We start from the raw sequence: 25,120 nt of genomic DNA, 5'->3' as shown, positions 1-25,120 counted from the left end.
ACGCTGGGGCCGCTCACCAACCGCGGGCTCCGGCCGGGCCCTGCAGCGGCGCTCAGCCACTCACAGCCCCGCTGAGGGCGGCAGCGGGAAGCGGCCTCTGGGGCGCGACGCTCGGGCTGCCTCGTTCTGAGGGCCGCCGGGAAGCGGCCGCGGAGGGGAAGGGCCGCGCCGTGCTGCCCAATCAGGCAGCGGCGGGCGGGGCCCGGCGGGTGGTGGCGCGCAGGCCCGGAGCGGCGCGGCGGCAGGCGCGGCCCTATCACCGGCAGCAGCCGCGGTCGGGCCCATGCGGTGTTAGTGCAGCGGGTGCCGTCGCTCCGCCGGCGGAAGCAGTCGTTGTGACCGCTTTGTGCCTCCCGCTCTGCTGTGCTCCTCCGCCCGCCGCCCCGAGCCCATGAGCCTGAACGAGCACTCGATGCAGGCGCTGTCCTGGCGGAAGCTCTACCTGAGCCGCGCCAAGCTGAAAGCCTCCAGCCGCACCTCCGCGCTGCTCTCCGGTTTCGCCATGGTGAGCGGGCGGGCGGGAGAGTGAAAGGGGGGCTGGCAGGCGGCCCGCGGCCCTGACGGCAGGGAGCTGGGTGTGGGGAGCGGGGAGCAGAGCCGCTACTTCCCCGTTTGCTGACAGGAGACCTCGCTGCTCTCCCCTCGGCCGGTGGCTGCAGCGGGACGGGACGGGACACGGGGCAGCCACTGCCCCTGGGGCTGGCCCTGCGGACAGCGGGGTCAGCGCACCCGGGCGCAGTCAGGCCGGAGGAGGCCCAGGGCCGCCCCGGGAGCAGCGGGGCCGGCGGGGTGCTCTGGTGCTGGGCGGTAGCTCGGTGTCCGTGGAGAGCTGTCATGATACAAAAGCTGCCTCACAGCTGTTATCTCCGGTTAACTGCAGGGGTTTAGTGCTTAATACCTCCCGCGGAGGATGCTCGCTGCGGGAGCCGCGCTTAGCGGGGTGCGCCTGCCGCTCGCAGGGTTCGGGAATGCCAAGGCAGCGCCTTGTTTCGGTGCTTCACTTCGTACTCTGGTGTCGGGAGCACAGCGGGTCCCGCAGCGCTGCCCGGGCTCTGCCGCTCCCCTTCCTCTTTCGCACCGCAGCCGTTGTGCAAACGGAGCCAAAGGCAGGTGTTGCACTGGAGCCATCCCTGGTTTTTATTTAAGGGAATCTTGGGTGTTGCTTAGTTTAGAGTTTTGTGCATGTTTTAGAAACGTCTTTTTTTTTTTTTTACTATGTTTTTTGCTTTCGTGGTTGATACAGAAACGACCAGCAGTCCTTATTGTCTCGAATAAGCACTTAATATAGATTGAAATATGGTAACTTAAAGGCTTGATCCTGTAGGACAAGGGGAAACGGCTTCGAACTGATAGAGATGAGCTCTTAGGCAGAAGCTCTTCCCTGTGAGGGTGCTGAGGCGCTGGCACAGGGTGCCCAGAGAAGCTGTGGCTGCCCCATCCCTGGCAGTGTTCAAGGGCAGGTTGGACACAGGGGCTTGGAGCAAGCTGCTCTCGTGAAAGGTGTCCTTGCCCATGGTAGGGATTGGAGCTGGAGGAGCTTTAAGGTCCCTTCCAACCCAGACCATTCTGTGGTTCTAGTGTATGTCCATTCGCCTTAATGTACTAAGCTGCTAATTCTGCTATCAACCCCTTTATCATCTGTTTAAAATGCTTCATAGCTGTCAATACTGAATTGTACAGCTCTGACTTTTGCTCTGCTTTTAACGATATTTTCATCTGTGATATATATTCCCCTTTAAGAGCCATTGTTCTAATTAGAGGATGCTGTTTGCAAACATAGCAGCCGGTCTGCAGCAGCCTTCTGACGGTCAAGTAAATGTCACTGTTCTCCTTCAGTAGCTAAAAACAGACTCCGGTTCCTCAGGGGTGGTGGTGGACTGCTGTTGGTTTGACTGACAGGCGACTGTGCTAGTGCAACGGCATGTTTGAGTTGGTTCTTGGGTGACATGCACCAGGCTGGGAGCTCGGGCTCCGCTGCTGCTCCTGAGGTTTCCTTATGGTGCACCCGTTTTCCTGTGTCAGAGCTGTTTGTCAGGGTGGTTTCCTGAGTCAGGCTTTTACATTGAGAGAACATGGAAAATAACCGTGTGGTTTGTTGTTATCTACAAATTGCATCTCCTTTAATAAAAAGACTATTATTTAAAAGTCATATTTAATGTCTTAAATCCCTCTGGCTTTTCTCTAAATATGTGTTGTGTGGAGTCTCAAAATCCCATGGATGTACGAGGTGAGGCTTCTTTCTTTCTTGATTCTCTAGAAGAGTTGTAGGTGTTCAGTGTCCTGCAGATGAAAACTGCTGCTTTTGATTTTATGGTGCTTAGGGTCTTCCAGGAAAAAGCCGCTTTGTTCCAATTAACACAGTCTCCAGTTGCCAGGAATGTTACATGTGAACATTCAGTGTATTTTAATTTTCTGGAAGTTGTCCCTCTCAAAAGTTCCACTTGTTTTCTTCACTTAACAAGATGACACTGGAAATAAACTTGTAACCTCATTGGCTTTGCTGTGACTCTCTAGCTGAGACTTTCTAATCTATTTTCAGAAGAGCTGACTTTAACTGTCAGGTATTTTTAGGTTTCTTTGTACTAACTTTGCTTATCTTTTGAAGTTCTTGTGCCTTGAGAGGCAGGGCCACCTTCTGCTGTCACGCCTCTGCATTGTTTACTAAATGCAGCAGATTCCTTGGCACCTGATATTTGAACAAAAGTACAGTCTAGTTTTGAATCTCAGGTTTACAATAGCACTTCACTGTGATTGTTCCTCTGTTTTCCCTATAGACCCGAGCAAGAAAGAGCCTAAATGACACATCCGGGACAACCCAGCAAATTGATGGGAATCGTTAGGAGTGCATCCACGCCAGCCCCATTAATCCTTGCTTTTTAGTTAAACAGTACTTGCATCCTTCTAGCTAGAGCAAAGCTTATCCCCACTAAACTCTTCCTTTATTTTGGACTAATTTTGTGTGTAACTGCAGCCATTTTGCAACACTTATTCCCTCAAGATTGGTTACACGTACCCTGGTTAAATGATGCATGCCAGAGTTAAGAGACTGCCTGGCTCAGTGATGTGTACAGTATGAAATGCTCAGCCAGGTTTCAAACTCAGAAGTGTTATGTTTCCACAGAGAAGACTGATTAAAAGCCTGGTTTACAGTTAGTTTTGGTTTTGAGCTGTACATCACTATTTGCCACTGTGTGTTAACTGCAGAAACAGTTCTAGAGTCTGATGATTGTAAACTGATGTTGAAGCTAAACTCTTGCGAGTAAACCAAGCACTGACTTTGTGCAGGTTTCCATGGATGCTATCACCTAGTGCCCTATGCCCAACAGGAAATCTGTGAAGCTTATAAACTTGCATTTAGTGCAGTTTTCCAATCTACAGGGCCACCAATTAATACCAGGGCCCCAAATTGTTAGAGATAAAGAAAGTAATTGTAATTTGCGGGGTGTGTGTAATTCATGAAAGAATGAAGGATTCCTTCCATGCTAGTGGAGGAGGCATCAAGTACTTCCCACTTTCGTGTTACAGCCCAGATATTGAGGTGTGATTATTTTCCCCCTTCTATGCCTGGCTTCATCTGGTTTTATTTCTTAATCCAGTTTATCTGAATGCTGGAAATACTTTGCAGATTGGATCCAATATGACAAGCACTGGCTCATCCACACCACCAGTGGCAGTATTAAGAGCTCCAGTATAGACAGGCTGTTGGCAGGTTATTTTTGTTTGAACTATTAAGCTGACCTGTTAGCATCATTTTGTCACCAGGTCACCATCGTGCAGTAGTATGACAATGTCATGATACTGGAGTCACAGACATAAGGAAGTTGTTAAATTGCAACAGTCATCAAACTGTAAAACTCAAACACCTCCTCCCTCCACCACTTAACAGCTTTGTGGAAACACTTGAGCCTAAACTAGGGGTCTAAATTACACATTGTGGTTGGCTTCCTTATGCTTAGGATTTAGAAGATGTTATGTACCAGACAGCACAATTTTCTTTTAAATACCTCTAACAAGGCAAGCTGGCTAGGCTGTTGTCTAGATCGTGATAGATGCTTCAAGTATTGAACATCATCAAAGAACTGTCAGCTCCTGCCTTTGAAATATAGCCAATATGGTCTTCTGAAGACAGCTGGAGTCATCTTTTGTAAAGACTGACTGCACTGATAAATATTTATGAAACTCATTTCCATAATAACAGTTGATGGGAGGACTTGAGCTCTGCTGCTGTCACTGCTGTACAGGTACTCAGGACAGCTTAGTCCTAAGTTAGTCCTTAGGTCTAGTAAAGGTTACTCTGGTTACGAGTACAAAACCAGTCTCTTTTCTATAGAAGCTTTTTGCTGTATTCAGCTGGATTGCTGTTAGAATAACACAGAACAGTGGCATACTGTAACCTGCGAGAAAGTGTTACAGGCCCAGTTTCATGGCTTCTGCTGCTACTCTACGTTTTGTATCACTATTGTACTTACAGATTAGAGCTGTGCACTGAAGAATCTTTCCCCTTATAAAAGAGTTCTCCTCTTCCAGTCATGAAAGCAATGTTTTGTTGCTCCTTTGAACATCCCTGTCTCAGGCAGTGTGGAGTACTTGGGTCTCTCATTGTTCTGTCTTACACCAGCTGCGAATGGAAGATGTAAAGGTGATGCTGAGCTGCTTTTTCTTCTCCCTGCTGTGCTGTCTTATCTGACCTCATACTTACTGAATAGATTTACGCTTAACACCGTGTAGAGATACTACCTTCTCAAAATGCATTTACTCTGATTACGTGGGTATTGTCTTTTCATGCTTAGTAGCAAAATAAAATTAAATCCTGTGCTTGTATTCAATTTTCAGTGACTGATTGTGGCTCATACAGAGTCTTTCTGAGTTGTTTATAACCCATAATGAATAGTGCAGGCACTGTGAGAGCCTGGCTCTGCTCCTCTGCCTCTGGGTATGAATAGTGCTGTCAGGAAAATGGAGACCGACCGAGCAGCTCAGGAGCTGAGGAGACAGTGCTATGACACCAGTCTGGTTCTCGACTCTGGTCTGTGGTCCCACACACAGACACAAGCAATGGGGTAGAAGATGGAATTTGTTACTGAAAATAACTTGGGATGTGAACCTGAGGCCTTGGAGAAACAATTTCTGTGCGCTTGGGGCTTTTTTTCCCCCTAAGAGTAGCATGTGCTAAGAGCCACTTGCACATGTAACTATATGGGTAGCTAGATGTAGTCAAAGCTGCAGCAAGTGAAGGTAGAAAAATATTTCTGCAGATAGGTGTCGATTGAAATATTTCAGTGGTCACCATGCACAATTCTACCTCAGTGTGTGTTGGTCCACAAGGTGAAGGTGGTGTAGCACTGATACCTTTCTCCAGGTAAGATTCACATCCTCTTACTGTGTGGACAGACCCTTACACAATGCAGCTGTGATGTTGCATCAACACAGCTTTCTTTTAAGCCATTCCTGACACACTAGGCTGTATAAAAATCATCTTGTCCTCTTCATTTCCTATTCAGGAATGGTGCTTGTGGCCAGGGAAGAGGAGAACAATTTTGCAAGGGTATTCAGATAACTCTAAACTTGTGATCATGAAGAGGTGGTTAGTGGCTTTAAGACACATGTCTGAAGCTGACATTGACCTCCTTTCCAAAGCTGTTTTGCTTGTTACAATCTGTGAGGCTTCTAACTGCATGAGCAGTAGACATAGTGAGAATGTGATCATACCAAGAGCCAGTGTTCCTCAAAGTATTCCATTAAATAGGTCATTATGACATTGTCTATATTTAAACCTGGTCACTTTTAATGAGATGGGTTTCTTGCTCTGTGATTCTTGTCTGAATCTGTCAGATACCAAGGATAGGAGAGCACTTGTAATTGGAGCTTTAGGCTGGTCAGATAGCATCTTGTGGGGTACAGGACACAAATCTACAGCCATCCCATCACAGGGCCATTGGTTAATTGTTGACTGCAGCCTCTGGTTACAGAATGTGGAGAATGGGCCACACATGTTGTTCAGAGCTATAATCAGCAGTGAGGAGTCTGAATTAGCTGTGACTCTGCCTGATTTGAAGCTCTCTGTTCATGGCATGCTGAACTCAGCCGTGACTCGCAGCTGTACGCTAACGCTAGTATTTGATACCCTGAGAGATAGTGAGGCAGTTACAGCACAGCTTCCAGCACGTGTTACATTCCTGCTGACCAGAGCTCAGAGTCATCTCTGTGGGGAAGGGGAGGAGAGGAAGTAATCTATAAATAGCTCATAGATAATACAGATTTACTTGAGTTAAGGCATTTTATTTCCCTTTCTCTACAGCAGTGGCTACTGATTCTGAAAAAGATGCAAGCCTGTGATTAAGTCCAAAAGCTCTCGGATACTCTGTTCACTGCTGTTGCCATTGCACATGATAACAGAGAGCAGTTACCTTTGTTCCTATGTTGAACGTCTTGAGTGTCAGTGTGACCTGCTACATGGGTGGCTCTTGCTGCAGGTCTTCCTCTTGTTTTTCTTCTTCTCTGCATGTCATGTTTTTATTTCCCTGGATACTTCTTACTTCACAAATACCTATCTTGAAACATGAATGTGAAGCTTGCATTATGCCGGAATTAAAATCAATCTAAGTGAAACCAACATGCTGCCTTATCAAACTTATCAAACTGGGGAATAATGCTAAGATCCGAAGCAACTCATCAAATTCAACAGTCCTGCTGCTGTGGTAAAAACAAAGAAGTGACAAACCAGGACAGTTGCTTATCCTGCCTTTCAGTACCAATATGAGCTTAATTTACAGCTCTGTATGTGACTGGTTCTTTACATTAATTGTTATTGCTGGTGAAAATTGTTTTATTAGTGTATCACAGCTCGCTTCTGCAAAGTGGTGGAGTCAATATTTGTCAGCAGCGCTGTGTAAGTGCTCTTGTATGGACAGAAACCTTCAGAGCATGCAGGACTTGGATTTGCATTTAAAAGCAAGAGCTTTATTTAAGCCTCCCCCCATCAGTAAGGCATGGAAGCACTATAAACAAGTGAAAGGAATTGATTTCAGGATATGAACACCTTAAATAAAATTGAGATGCTGATTCTTCTAGAGGGCAAGCTGTTGAATTTCATGCAATGTGGTTGTATTCAGGCTGCTATGACTCTGAAATCCAGGGCTGTCAGAGCTTTAACATGTTTGTGTGCCCAAGTTCAGTTACTTTCTGATAACATCTGAATGCCCACCTTCCGTACGGTTATGAGAACTCCAGTATTGCATCCTAATGTCATAAGAGCCTTTTCATTTTCTCAAGAAGCTGTATTTCAGATTCACAACTTTGTCAAAAGCTGTAGTAAACCTGTCAGTCATACCTGTAGGATGATCTGAAGTTAAAGTTAGCTCTTTGAGCCAGGGGTTAGACTAGGTGACCTCTTGAGGTGTCTTCCAACCTACATTATTCTGTGGTTATGCAGCAAGGCAGGATGCTTGCAGAGTAGAAATCCTGTGGCATGTGTTCAAAGAAGCTTTGAAAGTGGTGAGGGAGAAGGTGCTGAGACATGTCACACTGGATACTGTGCAGACATCAGTGACAGTTCCTGCCCTGAGGGGCCTGTCTTCTGAACCGGCGGAGAAACCTAATAGAGGGCACAGGAAAACATTCTCCTGCGTAGAACATGAGGACGTACCTGTGAGTTCAGACTTTGTATGGGTTTGAATCGTATCAGATGACCTCACTGGGACCCTGTTTTCCCAGGCGTTACCTTAAAAGAGCAGTTGCGATCTGTGCACTTTGGAATCACAGAGCAAAGGAGAGAACTTCCGATGCTTTGCATCGCTGTTTGAAAACAGGCACGGGGCCTCCTACTGAAAAATGGAGCTTTTTGTTTAGGTGCCTGGCTCAAGCTTGGCCCAGGAAGTAAAGAACAGAGGCTTGCAATTGAAAAGAGTTGGCAGGTTTTCTGCTAGTTTATAGTGAAAGGGGTTCCCAAATTAGCTTCCTTGACAGAAAACATGAACTGTTTTTTCACTTACGGGTCAAGCTGGAGTTACTCTGCTAGGCATGAGCACAAAGAGGCTGAATGAATGGGAAAGAGCAGTGTTTTCTTGCTTCCCTACTCCTGCTTTTAAGGTGTTTCTACCACCAGTGTCAGTTACAACTGCAACCTAAGTGCATTTTCTTTTGAGAGATTATTTGGGACCTATCTGCACAATGAGCTTCCTGTGCAAAGCAGGTCTGTGTTAATGTATTGGTCAGCCATAGAAACTGAGGCCTGTAAACTTGGGTTTAAGCTATCTTATTAATATTTAATGGTTGTAGGTACTCCTGGGGTCACTGTTTTAGGGAAGCACCCAACAATATTAATATGAAGTTGTCTTATCCCAGGAAAACTTGGATTCCTGCTATGGGCATCTCCTTTTAATAGTTGTCCCTATGATTCTGTCGGTGGTTATCTAGGCACAGAGCTGAGTATCTGAAAGCTGCTTAAATTAAGCTAGTCTCTTACGAGATTTGTTTTGATCATGCATGTCATTATAGCCAAATCAGAAATAGGTACATTTAGATGTAATGTCATTATTTGGCTTTTTTGTTCAGCTCAGGGTAGGCTGAGAAAAGGAAGAAAAGATTTCTTCTTGATGCTCTGAAGTGAGAACAGTAGCTCCAGGACAGCTGGTACATTGCAATTAAGAGAGTCTGACTAAGTTCCAATTCAGATGCTTGATATCATTATTACATGGAGACATTGATTAATGGAAATAGAAAATGTCTTCAATATTTGGCAAATTAAATACATCAGTTCTTAAAAGAAAGTCTTCATCTTAAGAAGCTCTTTAATGTCACGGCTATGTTAATATAATGAGTATTAGGATAAAGGATTAGAATGTCTTGCCATGCTTGATGGTTTTGAGTCTAGACATCAGAAAACTTACAAGACCATTCTTTAAGTAAGAAAATGACTTCTCAGTGCTGAAGGGTTGCAATTGTTCTGTGAAAAACACAGGAAGCCCAACGTCCCACGAGTATGCTGGGACTTAGCAAGAGATGAGAGACCTGAGGACTGAGTGTTTGTCCTCTCAAATGTAAAGTTTCCCACGGCTGATAAATGGTGGTTTTAAATGTTTGAGCAATAATTGCAGCTGCGTTAATGTAATTTCTTGGTGAGCTTCTTGTAACACTTGGAAACTGGTAGCTGGCTGGGTGCTCAGGCTTGTGATGGTAAAAGCTTTCAAGAAAGGAATTAAAATATTGGCAAATGGCCCTGAATGCCTGTTGGAACATGTCTGAGCAAAACCCTTGGTTGGCTTAATGTCTGGTGCATTAGCAGACAAGAGTTCTGGTGTCCTAGACATGCTGGTTCTGAGAGCAGAAGGTGGGATCCCAGGCTAGGTGTAGCTTGATTCAGCTCTTGCAACATAGTGAGGTTTGGATGTTCTTACTGTGTTTGCAGTTGTCTTTGGATCCTAGTTTCTATGTCTCCCTGCATCCCTGTTACCTGTGCTTCATGAAAGTTCCTTCATAGCAGTTTGATGAGAATTAGGTGTTTGAAATGTGTGCTGCAGGCTGAGAACTGCCTAAACCATTGCTAATGGCATGTGGTAATAGCTAAACCTGTATTGGTGGGACTCAAAGGAGCTGATTTATTTCAGGCACTGTGTTGTATGCACTTGTTTCATGGTCTTTTTGAGGGTGAACTGGTATGTTACAGAAGAACTAGGTTCATTGCTTAGTGCTACTAGGAGAGAGGTCCTGGTACAACTGCTGCTGCTTCAGTTACATGGGCCTGTGCCAGCTTTGTGTTCACCAGAGGCATTGGCAGAAGCAGCTCAGCTAGCGGATCTCCACTTCTAAACCAGGTTAGCTTTTGCTGGGCTAGCAAGTTGTATTATTCCAATGAAAGATTAAGAGTGATCTTGATCCTTTGTTGAAGAAAGGGCTGGTGTGAATCAGCCTGAACTGTGCTCAGCAGCAGCCTCCACACCTCCCTTGCATTGTGTATGTGTGTTTATACTTAAGATTGCTGTTAGATATTTTCTTTTGCCTCTGCATTTTAAGCATATTTTTGTCTATTTATTTAATAAGATTGTTTGAGAAAGAGCACTCAACATAGAGACATTGTTGCATTATTCCCTCTTTGGGACTGTGCTTTGTCTGAAAGGCAAGGTTATCAGGAAAGGTTATTTTTTAGGAGAGCTGCTGGGATTAATGTTACTCATCAATTGCACGTGCATAAAACCACCTGACAGTTTTAAAAGGCATTCTAATTTATTTTCTTTATTAAAAAAACCTTTGAGCTGAGTTTGAGTTTTCTAATGCTGTTACTTAATGCTGATTTCTGCTCCTTGAGCATAGGCATGTTTGGATATCTAAGTTTATAAAAGGGCATGGATCCATACAATAGTGGAGGGCTGGACCTTGGAGCATCTTCGTGAGATAGCTCTTCTTGCCTAAAGATGAGGCTAAATGCAGTTTCCAGAGTGAGTAGCTAGTGATGTCTGTATTACCTGCTCTGGGAGACCTTTTTCTTTCCTTCAGCCACTGACAGGCCTGTTTGATGCTGTGGACATGGTGGAGGCTGTTTCGAATCTGTGTTCTAGAGTCTGCTTAAATACTTATTTTGAGTGAAAGACTATAGCTGAGAGCCCCATGGAAAGGTGTTCTTTCTACTGAAAGGCTCCTGCTCTTCAGAACTTTAAGACAAATATCCAAGGAGAAAGGACCACCCAAGATTGTGACAGGCAATCCGCTGCCGTTGCAGGCTTTCACATTATAGATAAGAAAAGTTTCACCTTTAGTGTCTGAGTATGTCTATTACAAAGTTCAGCTGTTTTGTTGGGGTAAGCGGGAGGTAGCAAAGTGGTTGTGCTGTTAATAGCTTTTATGCATCCTGATGGTTTGCTCTACAGCAGGACAGTAAGTATGAAAAGAGTGGCCTGTGCTTGATAGCTCAGACCTAAATGTGAAGGTGATTAAAAGGGTGCAGATTGACATAAAGAGAAATTTAAATGCAGACTGTTATTTTCTTTGGATCAGATGATCTTCTGGAACTTTTCAATTTAAAATAATCTATAGTGGAATTGTATGTAAATGCATCTCTCTCATCTTTCCCTTTCAGGTGGCTATGGTAGAAGTTCAGCTAGATGCAGAACATGACTACCCTCAAGGTCTTTTGATAGCCTTCAGTGCCTGTACTACTGTTCTTGTTGCAGTTCACCTTTTTGCACTCATGATAAGTACCTGCATTCTTCCGAACATAGAGGCTGTTAGCAATGTGCATAATCTCAACTCCGTAAAGGAATCTCCTCACGAGCGTATGCATCGGCACATCGAGCTGGCATGGGCATTTTCGACTGTCATTGGGACTTTGCTCTTTCTTGCAGAGGTGGTATTACTGTGTTGGGTGAAGTTTCTTCCTTTAAAGAAGAAAACTGACAATCCACTCCAGAGCAACAGTACCACTACCATCACATCGGGACAGGCAGCAGCCATTGCATCAACGTCTATTATGGTTCCCTTTGGACTGATTTTCATCGTGTTTGCAGTACACTTCTACAGGTCACTGGTGAGCCATAAAACAGACAGGCAATTTCAAGAACTGAATGAACTTGCTGAATTTGCACGGCTCCAGGATCAGCTGGATCACAGAGGTGACACCATCTCCTCAGCAGTTACCCATTTTGCGTAAACCTGCACTTAAAATAAACCCACTCTTCTGCTTCTGCCTTGTTCTGTTGGCTCCCCTGTGGATGAACTGGTCAAACTGTTGATTACCATTTAAAGAGAGATTATAAATGTTGTTCTGACCCTTGAGAGAGGAGGAAAACATGTTTCTTTCATAAAACTTTAGCTGTTTGAAGGTATGGTTGGTAGCATGTGCTCACGCTGTGTGTGCACCCCTCCTCTTGTGAACACTTGTTTCTTGTTAATGCTGGATGGTGGCTGTATAAACACACGGAAAATAACATTGTAAATGAGGGTGTTTGTTAGGGATGGATAGAGAAGCTTCCTTTTTCCCCTCCTCTCTGTATTTGATGTTGGCATTTACTAGAAGATACTGCTTGTCCGATCCATATTGCATGGCATGATACAAATTACTTGGGATATGCAGCAATTAGCACTTGGTTTCAGTGCTAGTGCTGTTCTCTCTGGAAGGCCTGACAGATGGGAGAAGTGAAAGCTTTCCGCCACCTTCCCCACTAGGTTTTGCTGCCAAGTAGTTGTTACTCTACTGATTTCTCCAGCGCCTTTTCACGTTGTATAACCTGCTAAACACCCATGACTAGTCTTACTGTGATGTGGTATGGCCACATGAGTAGGAATGAGACTCGACTCTACTCTTCCTTGGAAGAAAATAAAAGCAATAACTGTTTTTAAAGTTCTCACGAGCTGGCACATATTATCTGAAGAGATAATTTGCCTGTTTCCCATTTAGGAATCTCTTTTTAACAAGAAGGAACTAAATGGAAATTATCACTGGATAATTTTTATTGCTTGAAAATCAAAACCACTGCTGTGTTTTTTCCAAGCCAAAGTAGTGATTATTTTATACTTTTATGTTAAAAATGTATTTTTAATAAATCCTCAGATACAAGCAGCAAAAGGTGCTTTCTGTGCATTGAATTCCCAAGTAATTCGCTATGCCTTGGTCTTCCTTGTTTAGAAAAAGCCTTCTCCTTGCTGAAGTGTTGTATTTAATAACTTTTTACACAGTTTTGGCTTCCAAAGGATCTGGAAGACTCCTTTTCTCTATGTGTATTTATTTATGGAAGTAGGTTATTTGTAATTAATACTGCTGTTTGCTTTCAGACACACATCTGGCAGTGAGGCTACTGTGTCGCTGCTTATTTCTTCTTTAAGCAGAAACTTCCTTTTGGTCTCTCAGATAAGAGGTTTGTCCATGAAGGGTTGCAGCATGTGTCCTGGGCTGCTTCAGGAATTCCAGCTATGTCTAGAGGTGGAATTTTTGGAATGCAGTTCTTTTGAACACAAATTGAGACAGATTTCAAGTCAAATGGAACAAATCTTGACCTCCCCTTCAGCGCTAACACAGTGGAATAAAAACCTGGGATTTTGAAGTTGGACAGGAGTGTGTGACAATACAGTGAGGCTGTACCTGACTGTGCCTGGGCTGAACGTGGCCTCTCATACCCAGCCTTGCCTCAGGTTATCTCAATGCGTTTACAAGCTGTAGGATGTGTTTACTACAGAGTTAGTGTGGCAGAATGTGTTTAGTACTGAAGCAGCCTTGTGAAGCACATGGGACTGATTCTTCATGTCAGCACCACCACAGTGCAGCATGTTGACAAGGTTACCTGTGGTGTTTGCATTCTGAAAAACAGCTATAAAAACCAACCTGCTGGGCTTTCTTCCCCAGCAACATTCTTGGTTCATAGGCAGAAAAGAGCTTTCCACTTCCTATCTTGACAAGTCCTTTTGGCTCTAGTTCTGTCGTTAACATTGTGCTTCAAATACATTCTGTTCCTGATGTAAATCTGATGGTGAGAACTGTGACTGCAGTCCCACAGCTGCTTATCCATGGAGCACTGGAAGGATTATGTTAGTGAAGGCATTCATGAAGCAGCATTCCAAAACGTGAAATCTTGGTAGTAGGTACAAAATACATATTCCCGTTACAGGAATACTCGTCTTTAGGGGAAAAAGACTCTTAAAAGTCCTCAGTAAAGCAAGAAAACCTTTCACATTAGAGCTGGGGTGCTATCAGGCTTAACAATTACTCTTCTGTCCGTAAACTGAGTATATAAAATGTGATTGCCATGTGATTTTGAATGGAAGTCCAGAAAATGTATTTTGTAAGTTTATTTTGTAAAATTACTTGCTCTCATGGATAAGTAACTGAATTTCTCTTTATTTTGTGGATCTTTTACCAAGTGACAGAGAAGTGTGTGGAGTTTTTGTTTGTATAAGAATTGCAGACTTAGAAGCTAGTGGGACAACCTTCTTTTTAACTTTCTCAAGCTGGTAGGTTCTGAGCTAATGGTGCTGTTACTACAGCTGCTTTTCTGACTGTTTTCTGCACTTTAAGCCATGATATTGACTATGTGTCTCATTTTCCACCTGTGGAAATGGTCATGAAAGTTACACCTTGGGCACAGTCTTGTAACTGGGTGCCAGAGGCAGTAACCAGACCTGGACAGATGGATCTAAACACTGAGTGCACTTAGAATTTTTTAATCCCTTATTTATACTAATGGTGTTATGCATTTACCTCAAGCCTTTTAAACACTGGTTATTGTATATCTCTTATTTAGATATAAAATACTTCAGTGAAATAAAATGTACTCTATTGTAGCTGATTATTTGTTATCTAGAGGCCTAAAATAGACTTGTTTTCTCTATATCCCTTATCTCTTCAGCTATATTGTGCTAATCCCGTGTATTTCTGAGGATGCCTTATTCATTTCAATCGTAACATGAAGATAAAATTCCTGTTCACAGAGACAGGTACAAAGAATATAATTGAAATGCTCTTTCTCCTGTCAGCACTGCTTAAATCTTGGGATTAAGCATGTTGTATTGCTACTCTCTGAGTGCTTAAACAGACAAGTAGGTTATCTTTCAGCCTAGGAAAGGTGAAGAGTCAAGGGACCAAATGAACTGTAAGCAACTGATGCTCAGAAGCAGGCATTAATTAGGTGAACTACTGACCCACTTGGCTGGCCAGTTCTTGCCAGCCAGCTGCAGTGCCACCTTCCTTTGGTCTTGTGTGTGATACTTGGAAGTGGTGCAGCTCTTCATGGCTTGGTCCTTACATTGGGTAGAACTGGAGCAGCTAGCACAGTGCTGGTGAGTGCTCTGAGTCCAGCACATGGCTGACCAAGGAGCAGAGCCAGGGTGAGATCCAGTGCTTGTGGGTTAGGGAGGAAACCCACGGTAATGTTATGGAAAATGCACAGAGAGAGCACATAAAATGGTATTAATAAAATTATATTAATAAAAACATGATCCGCTACAACTTTAAAAACCATTTTGGGTCAGAGGTATATATTGGGACAAGCTTGGTGGGAGGAGAGGAGAATTACTTGACTGTACTTTTGCAGAGCTTTTCTTTTATAGCATATAACCCAGACCTTGCTGCTTAGAAGTTAATGTGAAAGACCTTGGTCCCAACAGGAGTGTGATTTCTTTACAGAGAAGATGGGAAAAGTTACCTTTTCCTTTCCAAAATAAGGGGGAGTGGGAGAAGGCTTCTGAGCTAAGCCCATGTCAGGGGGGTTGGAAGCAGATGATCTGAAGGTCCTTTCCAACCCAAACCATTCTATGACCCTACATGAGCAGCCCTGAGGGAAAAGTAAGGGAAATGAAGACACAATACACCACAGTGTGCATTTGAGGCTTGTTTGAGTAACTCACTCATTATTGTGTTCTTATCCATCTTCTTTTCCTTCAGCATCCGGTTCTTCATTTTGACTGTCGTCAAACATTGCCTGGGCTTCTTCTAAAACACCATCTGGATCAGCCAGTTCGATCTGAATAGAAGGAATACAAATCATTTATGCAGTGTAATTGAAAAAGCGTAAGGTTTTATAGATCTTGATTACTCGAGCAGCAAATGAAGCTCCCATGTATTAGGATTTTGTATTGCAGCCTTTCAGTTGCTGTTCTAGAAGCATGCTATACTTCCCTAATTTTATTGGCATGTTGAACATCATCTTGGAATAGCTCTGTGTGGAGGGGAGTGATTTGCCTTTAACAAAAGATATATTCTTGGGCAGACCTGGTTTTGATTTGTAGCCTGTGGGTCTCCCCTATAGTTTTAAAAGTTTATAGTTTACAGTCACCCAAGTGAGTGTTAAGGCTCCTGTTAAAGCAGGAGTTTGGAATCGAGTAACCAGACTGTGACTGGATGTAGACTCTTGAGGGGGAAATGCCAAAGCCCTGACAGCAACTTGTCATCTCACTCTGACCTGCTTCTATATCTTGATGCTTTCTGAGGGGTTCACGTGTATGGTGGTCTTTCAGGTGGAAGATGTCCAGGTTTCTTATTGATTTTGTTAGGCTTCCTGAAGCCTTGGCTTCAATAATTATAACAGCAGATATCCCAAGTCCACCATGTTGTGTCTTTCCCCATCTCTGTAGTCATGTTTAAATTCTGCCTTGATGCGACCCCATCATCTACGCACTGGATTCCTTCAAAACTGATGACATTTGCTCTCTAGTTTTCAGGCATTTTCTACCCTGTCCATTCCCTCTGTTTGCGCCTTTTTCCTCCAGATGAGGACACATGCTGATGCTTCTCCCATGAAGAAGCTCAGATCCTCACCTTAGTCTCTTGCAGGCAAAAGCTATTTAGTGTAGATCTGGTTTTGGCAGTTTCTAACATTGGCCCTACTCATTCTTTAACAGCTGCTTGTGACAGTAATTTAACAAAAGGTTTATGAAAATCTGAAGTCAATTATCCTTCTTTTATCTGTTATTTCCTTCATATTCTGAGATCAATAAATCTCTTCCAACGAAAAGCTCAATAACGGCAGTGAAAGCTGATGCTTTCTTTTTGCTTAGAGAGCAGAAGAAAAGTGGGTCATAACTTGGTCTCTGTGGAGTTAAATAAACAGCCAAGGTTGAGCATCCTGCCTTGGCAAAATACTGACTCCTCCCAGGCTGTTTGGTGGGTTGTTGAGGCTGTTCTTGGGTGACCTTTAACAAATCTTATCAGATACATATTTTTAGCTGCAGAAGTACTGCTCTTTTCCCTCTTTTTGCAAAACAGAGATTGTGTTCTCCCCAGTGAGTATTTGGTGTTTGTTATTCTGTGCTGCTGTGGGTGTGCCTAGTACTTACAGGATTAGCTGGCTTGTCAAAAATGCCTGTGCTCAAAGGGCCCTTGCTATAGAAACCAGCCTCAAAAAAGGAAGGGAAGATGGAACAGCTGTGAGCTTTTCACAGGCTGTGTGTGCTCAATATCATCTGTGACAACCTTGTTCCTGGAGCAGATGAGGAAGGGAGGCAGCTTCTACATGCCACGGGGCTGTGCCATTCTCTGTGTTATGGGCTAACTGTCCTGGTTATCCAGTGTGGTTCTGCTTGGCTCTAAGCAAAGAGGAGCTTCCCCACCTGTATCCTGCAGTAACTATCCCTTGGAATATGAAGCCTGTTTCACATGTGTAGCACAGGCTGTGGGCATTCAAGCTGAGACTTTTGGCCACTTGAACACCTGTCTGTTCCATACTGATCCCAGTCCCTGCTTTCCTCTGAGGGCATGGAGCTGGGGATAGGCTCCCGTATCGTCTCATTCCTGCATCAAAGTGGTGTGATGGCCCAGCATGCCGCATGCCTTACTGGGAGGAGGCGGGACCAGCTCTTCCTCTGCAGCCCCTGTCAGCCTTAAGGGCAAAGGGGAGTGGAGGCTTTTGGCTCTCAGATGGCCAGCTGAGACGTCACCTTGGGGTAAGGTGGGCAGCTACATGCACCCCTCTAGACATGGGGCTGCTGGATGTGGGTGAGCCCCTGACTGGGTGCCCAGGTAAAGGAAATGGCTGACATCGGCATTGCAGCCACACATGTTTCAGCTCGGTCTCGTTGGCTTTAGTACTTTGGCTTGGTGAAACCATCTGGTTTTGACGTAAATCCCACTATTGTCTCTGCCTCTATTGTCCCTGTTTCCTTTGTGCTGCTCCAAGTCTCTAAGCAGTTCTGGTGCATGAGAACTGCATTTTTTCAGATGTAGGTGAGTGGGAGGCTCCAGCAGTGGCTGGATGAGTTGCTTGTCCCTACAGGGCAATTTAGGACACTGCTGGCCAAAAGACACTGAGCACACACCCTGTGAGCTGGGAATCCCATGGGAGTGCTCACTTAAAGAGTGAAATGCTACCTGGAAAGCTGACCCAAGCACTCAGGAATGCAACATCACCAGCAAACCCAAGATTTCCAAACAGTTACCTTTGGGATTGGATACTGAGTAGGGGCAGGAGCTTCATCTCTGTTGAAGTCAGTCACAAGTCCACATTTTGGTATATCTGATGACCAGATACCTTCCAATAGCTGCCCCTTATCCAAGTAGAAATACATCCCTGGGCCATGCTTTTTTCCATTTTTCCAGCCTCCTTCGTACCGATTTTCATTGGCTGCAATTACATACGTGAACAGACCATGAAATTTGCACCATTTCATTAAAAGGCTACAAGCAAAATCAACCATCACAGGGAATGGATAGAAGAGGAAATCTGCTTGGCTCCTCCTAGTAATTTTAAGGGGACTCTATTTGCTGGGCCACCAAGGGAGGAAAGGCTGTGGAAGGAGCCCACACTTGCCTGCTTGGCACACAAACTGTGTTCACTTGCTTTGTTCTTCTCACAGTGATATAATTTTTTTGCTGATATATGGAGCTCAGGGTAAGGGAGTAGTCACTGAGTCACTCTTTACAGCATGGGAAATTATAGGATGTAAGTTTTAGGTTTGTCACTGCAACAAATCACGCAGGATCTGTGGCTTGAAGAGGTTCACTTGTCTGGGCACGGAACAGCAGCACTGTCTGACTGCTGCCCAGTCAAAATAATCTTGATTTCAAAGAACACTTGTAGCTATGTTTTTCCTCAATGAATTACAGGGCAAGAACTGCTGAGTGTCTGAATGGTTCAGGCAATCAGTTGCAGGCTGTTTTTCCAGCTTTACTGTATCTCTTGGTGTTTTCCTGCAAGTTGAGAGAGGATTTTTTAAGGCTCTGTGCTGCTCTCCAGGAATCCATCCATCACCAACAGGGAAAGCAGAACTGCAAGGGGAAGAGGGCAGTCTCATCCAGGGATGCTGGTTGAGAAGAGGCACCACAGCCACGGTAATGTTTTGGCTGGAATACATCCAGGCCACCTTGTTGTCACTGTGAGAGTCCTCTGCTATCTCCTTCTTCTGCATACAGTGTTTCTAAGCCAAAAACCATGGGGATTTCTGACCGAGTTGTTTAGTGGAAAGATCTTTGGGTCTCAGCTGAACTTGGCCGTTCTTTGTGGCAAGAGCTGGCCAAAATACCAGGGCCACAGAGTGTCACACAGTGCCACAGAGGTAGCTGGGGACTGCCAGGCTCCTCAGGCAGGGGCTGGTTTACAGCCTGGAGCCATGGCAGTGGTTATCTTCAGCTTGGATCTGGTGGTGTGCTTATGTGCAACACCAACCTGTCCTGCTCACTGATGAGAGCAACTTCTGCTCTCCAGCCACTGACAGCTCAGACACCACCAAAATCACAGACCTGGCTATGAAGGAGGGACCACTGAGTGCCCTGACTGCACCGTGGCACCTGCCTGCCCCCCTCCACTCTCCTAGAGCATCCAAGAGCTGTGTTGCTCACTACTGAGATCCCTGCCGATGTGCAATGTTCTGGTTTAAAAGCCATTTGGCACTGGGCTGTAGCAGAGCAGTGCTCCCAGCCAAGCTCACCCTCACCAGGCACACTGCCACTGTAAGCAATTCAGTCTTGAGCTGCAGCTCATCGTGACCTCTGCTGAAGGAACTCAGTTCCTTTCACCATCTCAAAGCTGCCGGCACGTGGGCACACTTCCAGCAGCTGAGCTGAATACATTGAGGTTGTGGGTATGAAATAATTGCTCTGGCTAATTTTAACCAAAAGGAATCTAGCTTGTAAGTGGCTCCAGGCTATGCTGGAGGCAACCAGGCTCTGAAATGGTTCATCAGCTGCAGCTCAGCCTGCAGGGGTTTTAAGTTTATAGCAATGGCTTTGATGGGAGCAAAGCAGATCAGTGGAAGGAGTGACCCCTGGAAGTGGGTGCTGATTTCACCTGGATGAGCCATCAGTCCAAAGTGACTTTACAGTCAGCAGAGAGAACACAGTCATGCTTGTGATGTGCAGTCAAGGTCGTGCTCATTCCTCCCAGCTGCTTTGCTTAGGTAATTACCAGCCTTGAGATGGCTTTCAAGCAAAAAATAGTATGGATGAATAATAATCATAGAATCATAGAATAGTTAGGGTTGGAAAGGACCTTAAGATCATCCAGTTCCAACCCCCCTGCCATGGGCAGGGACACCTCACACTAAACCATGTCACCCCAGGCTCTGTCCAACCTGACCTTGAACACTGCCAAGGACGGAGCATTCACAACCTCCCTGGGCAACCCATTCCAGTGCCTCACCACCCTCACAGTAAAGAATTTCTTCCTTAGATCCAATCTAAACTTCCCCTGTTTCAGTTTGAACCCGTTACCCCTTGTCCTGTCACTACAGTCCCAAATGAAGAGTCCCTTCCCAGCATCCTTGTAGGCCCCCTTCAGATACTGGAAGCTGCTCTGAGGTCTCCATGCAGCCTTCTCTTCTCCAGGCTGAACAGCCCCAACTTTCTCAGCCTGTCTCCATACAGGAGGTGCTCCAGTCCCTTGATCATCCTCGTGGCCTCCTCTGGACTTGTTCCAACAATTCCATGTCCTTTTTATGTTGAGGACACCAGAACTGCACACAATGCTCCAAGTGAGGTCTCACAGGAGCAGAGTAGAGGGGCAGGATCACCTCTTTTGACCTGCTGGTCACGCTCCTCTTGATGCAGCCCAGGATACGGTTGCTTTCTGGGCTGTGAGCACACACTGAAGCTGGCTCATGTTCGTTTTCTCATCGACCAACACCCCCAAGTCCTTCTCTGCAGGGCTGCTCTGAATCTCTTCTCTGCCCAACCTGTAGCTGTGCCTGGGATTGCTCCGACCCAAGTGTAGGACCTTGCACTTGGCATGGTTAAACTTCATCAGGTTGGCATCAGCCCACCTCACAAGTGTGTCGAGGTCCCTCTGGATTGCATCCCTTCCCTCCAGCGTATCAACTGAACCACATAGCTTGGTGTCATTGGCAAACTTGCTGCGGGCGCACTCAATCCCACTGTCCCTGTCACCGACAAAGATGTTGAACAAGACCTGTTCCAACACCGATCCCTGAGGGACACCACTCGTTACCGGTCTCCAGCCGGACATCGAGCCGTTGACCATAACTCTTTGCGTGCGGCCATCCAGCCAGTTCTTTATCCACCGAGTGGTCCACCCATCAAATTGATGTCTCTCCAATTTAGAGACCAGGATGTCGTGTGGGACAGTGTCAAACGCTTTGGACAAATCCAGGTAGATGACATCAACTGCTCTGCCCCTGTCCCTCAGTTCCGTAGCCCCATCATAGAAGGCCACCAAACTGGTCAGGCAGGATTTCCCCTTAGTGAAGCCATGCTGGCTGTCACCAAGCACCTCCTTGTTTTTCATGTGCCTTAGCATGCCTTCCAGAAGAATGCGCTCCAAGATTTTGCCAGGCACAGAGGTGAGACTGACTGCTCTGTAATTCCCCGGGTCATCCATTTTCCCCTTCTTGAAAATGGGGTTGTATTTCCCTTCTTCCAGTCATCGGAAACTTCACCTGACTGCCATGATTTTTCAAATACGATGGCCAGGGGCTTAGCAACTCCGTTGGCCAGCTCCTTCAGGACCCGTGGATGGATTTCATCAGGTCCCATGGACTTGTGTACATTTAGGTTTTTAAGATGGTCTCGAACCAGATCCTCTCCTACAGTGGGCCTAGGGTCTTCATTCTTACAGTCCCTGCGTCTGCCTTCCAAGACTTGGGTGGTGCGGTCAGAGCCTTTGCCAGTAAAGACTGAGGCAAAGAAGTCATTAAGAACCTCAGCCTTCTCCAAACCCTGGGTAGCCAGTTCTCCCGATATCTTCCGGGGGGGGCCTATGTTGTCCCTAGTCTGTCTTTTATTCGCTACATACCTATAGAATCCTTTCCTGTTATCCTTAACATCCCTAGCCAAGTTCAATTCTAACTGGGCCTTAATAATACAAAGAGAATATTTATTCAAATGTCCCTGGAATGCTGAGCTTGGTATTACAGAGGATTGGGATTCTTGGCTTTCTTTGCCAGAAAAATGTGTTAAACTCCATGCAAAATAAAGGGGGAAAAAAATCCAAATTCCTATTTTTATGCTGAGATTGCCCCCCAACATTCCCAATCTGTGATGTGCTCGGTGTTATTTCTGGGAAGGGATTGTGTACTCCTGAAACCCCTGAGTTCACTCAACATGAGCCAGTGTCGGAAGTAAGAGAGGGGATGGAGTGAACTCAGAAAGAAAACTTCTCTTTATTTCTGTGCTGGAAACTGGACTCTTTGGTATGCAGCAGTTAGAAAGCATGTCTGGCAAAGTGCCTGGCTTGAAAAGAGAGACTTGCTCTTCTCTGCCCTAACAGTACATTATCTCTAACCCTAAGCATCCCAGCCATTTAAATGTAAATCACAGCAAAAACAAGCTTTCAGGCATGTGGGCTTGAGCTGGCCCTTGCGCAGCTTGCGCTGCCTCAACCCAGGAGGGGAATACAACATGGAGCAGCCACAACCCTGGTGCAAGGCTGCAGCAGGAGATGTGATGTAGCATACAGAAATCCGAATGGCACCCAACACCTTGAAAGGGGCAGCAGATTCCTAGGGTGAGGACGATTGGTACCTACGCAGCCACAGCGTTCCCTGCCCATGGGGCTTGTCCAACAGCCATTGTCCCTCATAGACGGATCCATTCAGGTAATTCATCCGTCCCCAGCCGCTCCGCAGCTCAGCGCTCCACTCGCCCTCATAGCGCTCCCCATTGGGGTAGATCATCAGCCCATAGCCCTGGAAATCAGCACAGATATAGCTATTAGGAGCCTCTGTATTGACAGGGGTTGGTGTTCAACTTTGGGATACCACTGTCTTGATACGCTACTCCTGTGCTTGCCTCTCTGTCACATGGCTGCTGGCAGCCCAGCTGGGTGGCTGGTCTTGTGCTGGAAACAAGAGGTGGTGGTATGGGATTTTTGGAGGCAAGTGATTTCATTCCCATGACAAAACCACAGGTTTATATCTCATTGTGTTATTATTGGCACAATTGCCACTAATATTTAGCTAAAAGCGGGTTTTGCTAGCATGTAAACTGGCCTGGGATAGGCAGCATTAAAAAGAATTTCTCAACATGGGGATTTCATGCCTTTCAAACCTGATTTCCTACTGGGACACACCAGGCTTGCTACTGCCTGGTGTGTCCCAGGCCAGGCAACTCCTTCCCTTGGTGCTGGGCACACCAAAGGTCTCTTACCTTCTCCTCCATCTGTACCCCCAAAGCAGTAATGTCCTAAAGAGCCCCTCACTTTGCTTCCTTCCTCCTTCCCAAGGAACAAAAGCCAGGCCTGAAGGCTGCCTGTGGTGTGACCAGCCAGCTCAGGCAGCAATGCCATGTGTGGCTCTCTGGAGCCAGGCCAGGCACCACGGGGGAGGCACCACCCCAGAAATGAATATACCCTGTGATACTACAAGAGACTGGAGCCATAGAGCTGCATGCCAATTAGAAGTGTAAGAGGCTACTGATTTAAGAGCAGACACAAAGGTGAACACAAGAATCGTTCCTACAAGGATTTTGCACATGAGATTGCAGTCATTTTACCTGATGACTTCCTCATTACGTTCCCTTTACAAAAACCACTGGTTTATGTGACAGGCTTATTTTCAAAAAGACCTCATGTTATTTGTCTAATGTGCTGTAAAAGGTACATTTTCCTGCAGCGCTTATAACACAGGTTCCTCCACCTGCTTCAAGGATGAGATGAATGAAAGGGATGGGTGGGGAGGGTTAAGATATGGAACATGAAACCTCTTATCCTGCTTGGCCAGGCTTCAGGAGAGTCTGAGCAGTGATCACTGCTCTTTGGCAGCTGGAGGGAGGTTGGGGCTGTAGCCTGATCACCAGGGATGGGTGGGATGAGTCCCCTTACAGTGGGGACACAGCAGGCGATGGTGTGTTCTCAGCCACACTTGGCTGTTCATGAATGATGGATATTTACTCCTGAGCTTTCTGTAGGTTCAGACTAAGATTTAAAGAGAACCCAAGCCTGGAGGAAAGGCTGTTCCCACAGCTTCTACCTGGAGACACGCTGCTGCTTCCCTATTGCCAGACGTGGGACACAGTGCAGCTCCTGCAGCATCTGACATGGAGAAATGAAATGAGCCGGAGCAGTGAATTGGGGAGGGCAGGGGGAGAGGGCTTAAAGACCAGAGCTTTTACTCGTGCTTTCATTTCCTTTTTTCCACCTATTTGTTTAGCCAAACCCCCTCAATTCAGCCTCAGTATTGGAAAAATTAGTATTTTAAGTGATCTTTTTGGACATGTGCACCTGCTTCTTCCTCATGTTTTGGAGGATGCTGCTTCAGCACTGGCTTGCACAGGAAATATCACTTACACATTTTTGGTCGTTTTCCCACCAGCCTGTGTACACCTTCTTGTATTGCTTGGTTACAGGGTCAGGAATGCTGTATGAGCCATAACCATTGCGCTTCCCAAACTTCCAGTCACCGCTGTAAATAGCTCCAGTGCTTTTCCATTTCTGGATGCCTTTGCCTGTTTACCAAGCAAGTAGAATGATGGAATTGTTAGGAGAAGGGATTACAGGGCTGCCTTCCTACAGCTCCATCCCAGGCAAGGCAGCACTCCCTGCACCAAAGCAGGTTTATGTGTGGAATTCAGTTTAGCTTCCCAAGTCGGAACCATCATTAACCTTGATCAGGGGCTTCCTGTGTGTCCTTTGCTGAATGCACTTAAACCTTTCCAAACCTCGCTTTACTGCTTGTAAACAAGCCTGTCCTGCTCTGGCACTCAGGGCTCGGTCAGGGTCTCCTTCTCTGTCTCCTGTGGAACCTGCCACAGCTTGAGGATACATGAATATTCCTGAGGCCAAGTCAGGCACCAGGAGAGCTTCAGGGGCTGTGCAGCCAAGGCACATCCCAGTGTGTGGAGCTGACTGCAGCTTGCTGTGTTTGCAGAGAATTTTTAGACATTATAATCTAGATATTTTGGGTGATTGCCCCTGAGTGCATGTAAAAGCTCTTCAAGTTACCATTTAGAAGTATTTCTGAGTACACTTTTGCATGGCATATATCAAAGACATATACAAATACATGAATGAATCCTCTTCCAGGAGCATATACAACCCCTGACCACTCCCTGCCCCTAGGAACTTTTGCTAGGACACCTAAATTGGTACTTTTCCTCAAAATGATCCATCTTACCATGTTTCAAGTTGTCCTGCCATTCTCCAGTGTACTTATCTCCGTTTACATCATAAACTGTGTGTCTTAATCCATGTTTCTGTGCTTTCTGGTCCCATTCATGCCAGAGAGGCTCTCTAGTTCTTGGTTTTTTTACAAGAGGCAT

General features: G+C 45.6%; 2 protein-coding genes across 2 annotated transcripts; one reads left to right on the top strand and one right to left on the bottom strand.

Moving 5' to 3' along the window:
• The first annotated feature begins 282 nt into the window (after positions 1-282).
• Positions 283-12,723, top strand: LOC308226720 (calcium release-activated calcium channel protein 1). Its single transcript, XM_080628700.1, has 2 exons — positions 283-505; positions 11,072-12,723. Exons 1-2 carry the CDS (start codon positions 392-394, stop codon positions 11,639-11,641), a joined length of 684 nt encoding a protein of 227 aa, XP_080484826.1. The 5' UTR covers positions 283-391; the 3' UTR covers positions 11,642-12,723.
• Positions 12,724-15,341: 2,618 nt separating this feature from the next.
• On the bottom strand, positions 15,342-25,120 carry MORN3 (MORN repeat containing 3; the record flags this gene model as incomplete). Its single annotated transcript, XM_080628812.1, has 5 exons — positions 15,342-15,443; positions 17,854-18,038; positions 22,392-22,551; positions 24,150-24,307; positions 24,976-25,120. The coding sequence occupies 5 exons, from the start codon at positions 25,118-25,120 to the stop codon at positions 15,342-15,344; spliced, it is 750 nt and encodes a 249-aa protein (XP_080484938.1).

The sequence above is a fragment of the Psittacula echo genome (assembly GCF_963264785.1).
Source record: "Psittacula echo genome assembly, chromosome: 13".
Lineage (NCBI taxonomy): Eukaryota > Metazoa > Chordata > Aves > Psittaciformes > Psittacidae > Psittacula > Psittacula echo.
Note: the sequence above shows the minus strand (reverse complement) of the source record. Positions and strands in the feature narration are given on the sequence as shown.

Bases quoted from the DNA above. Each gene is read 5' to 3' on its own strand.
- LOC308226720 (XM_080628700.1), top strand. From the start codon at position 392: ATGAGCCTGAACGAGCACTCGATGCAGGCGCTGTCCTGGCGGAAGCTC. The intron at 506-11,071 runs GTGAGCGGGCGG...TTTCCCTTTCAG, and splicing joins TGCTCTCCGGTTTCGCCATG to GTGGCTATGGTAGAAGTTCA.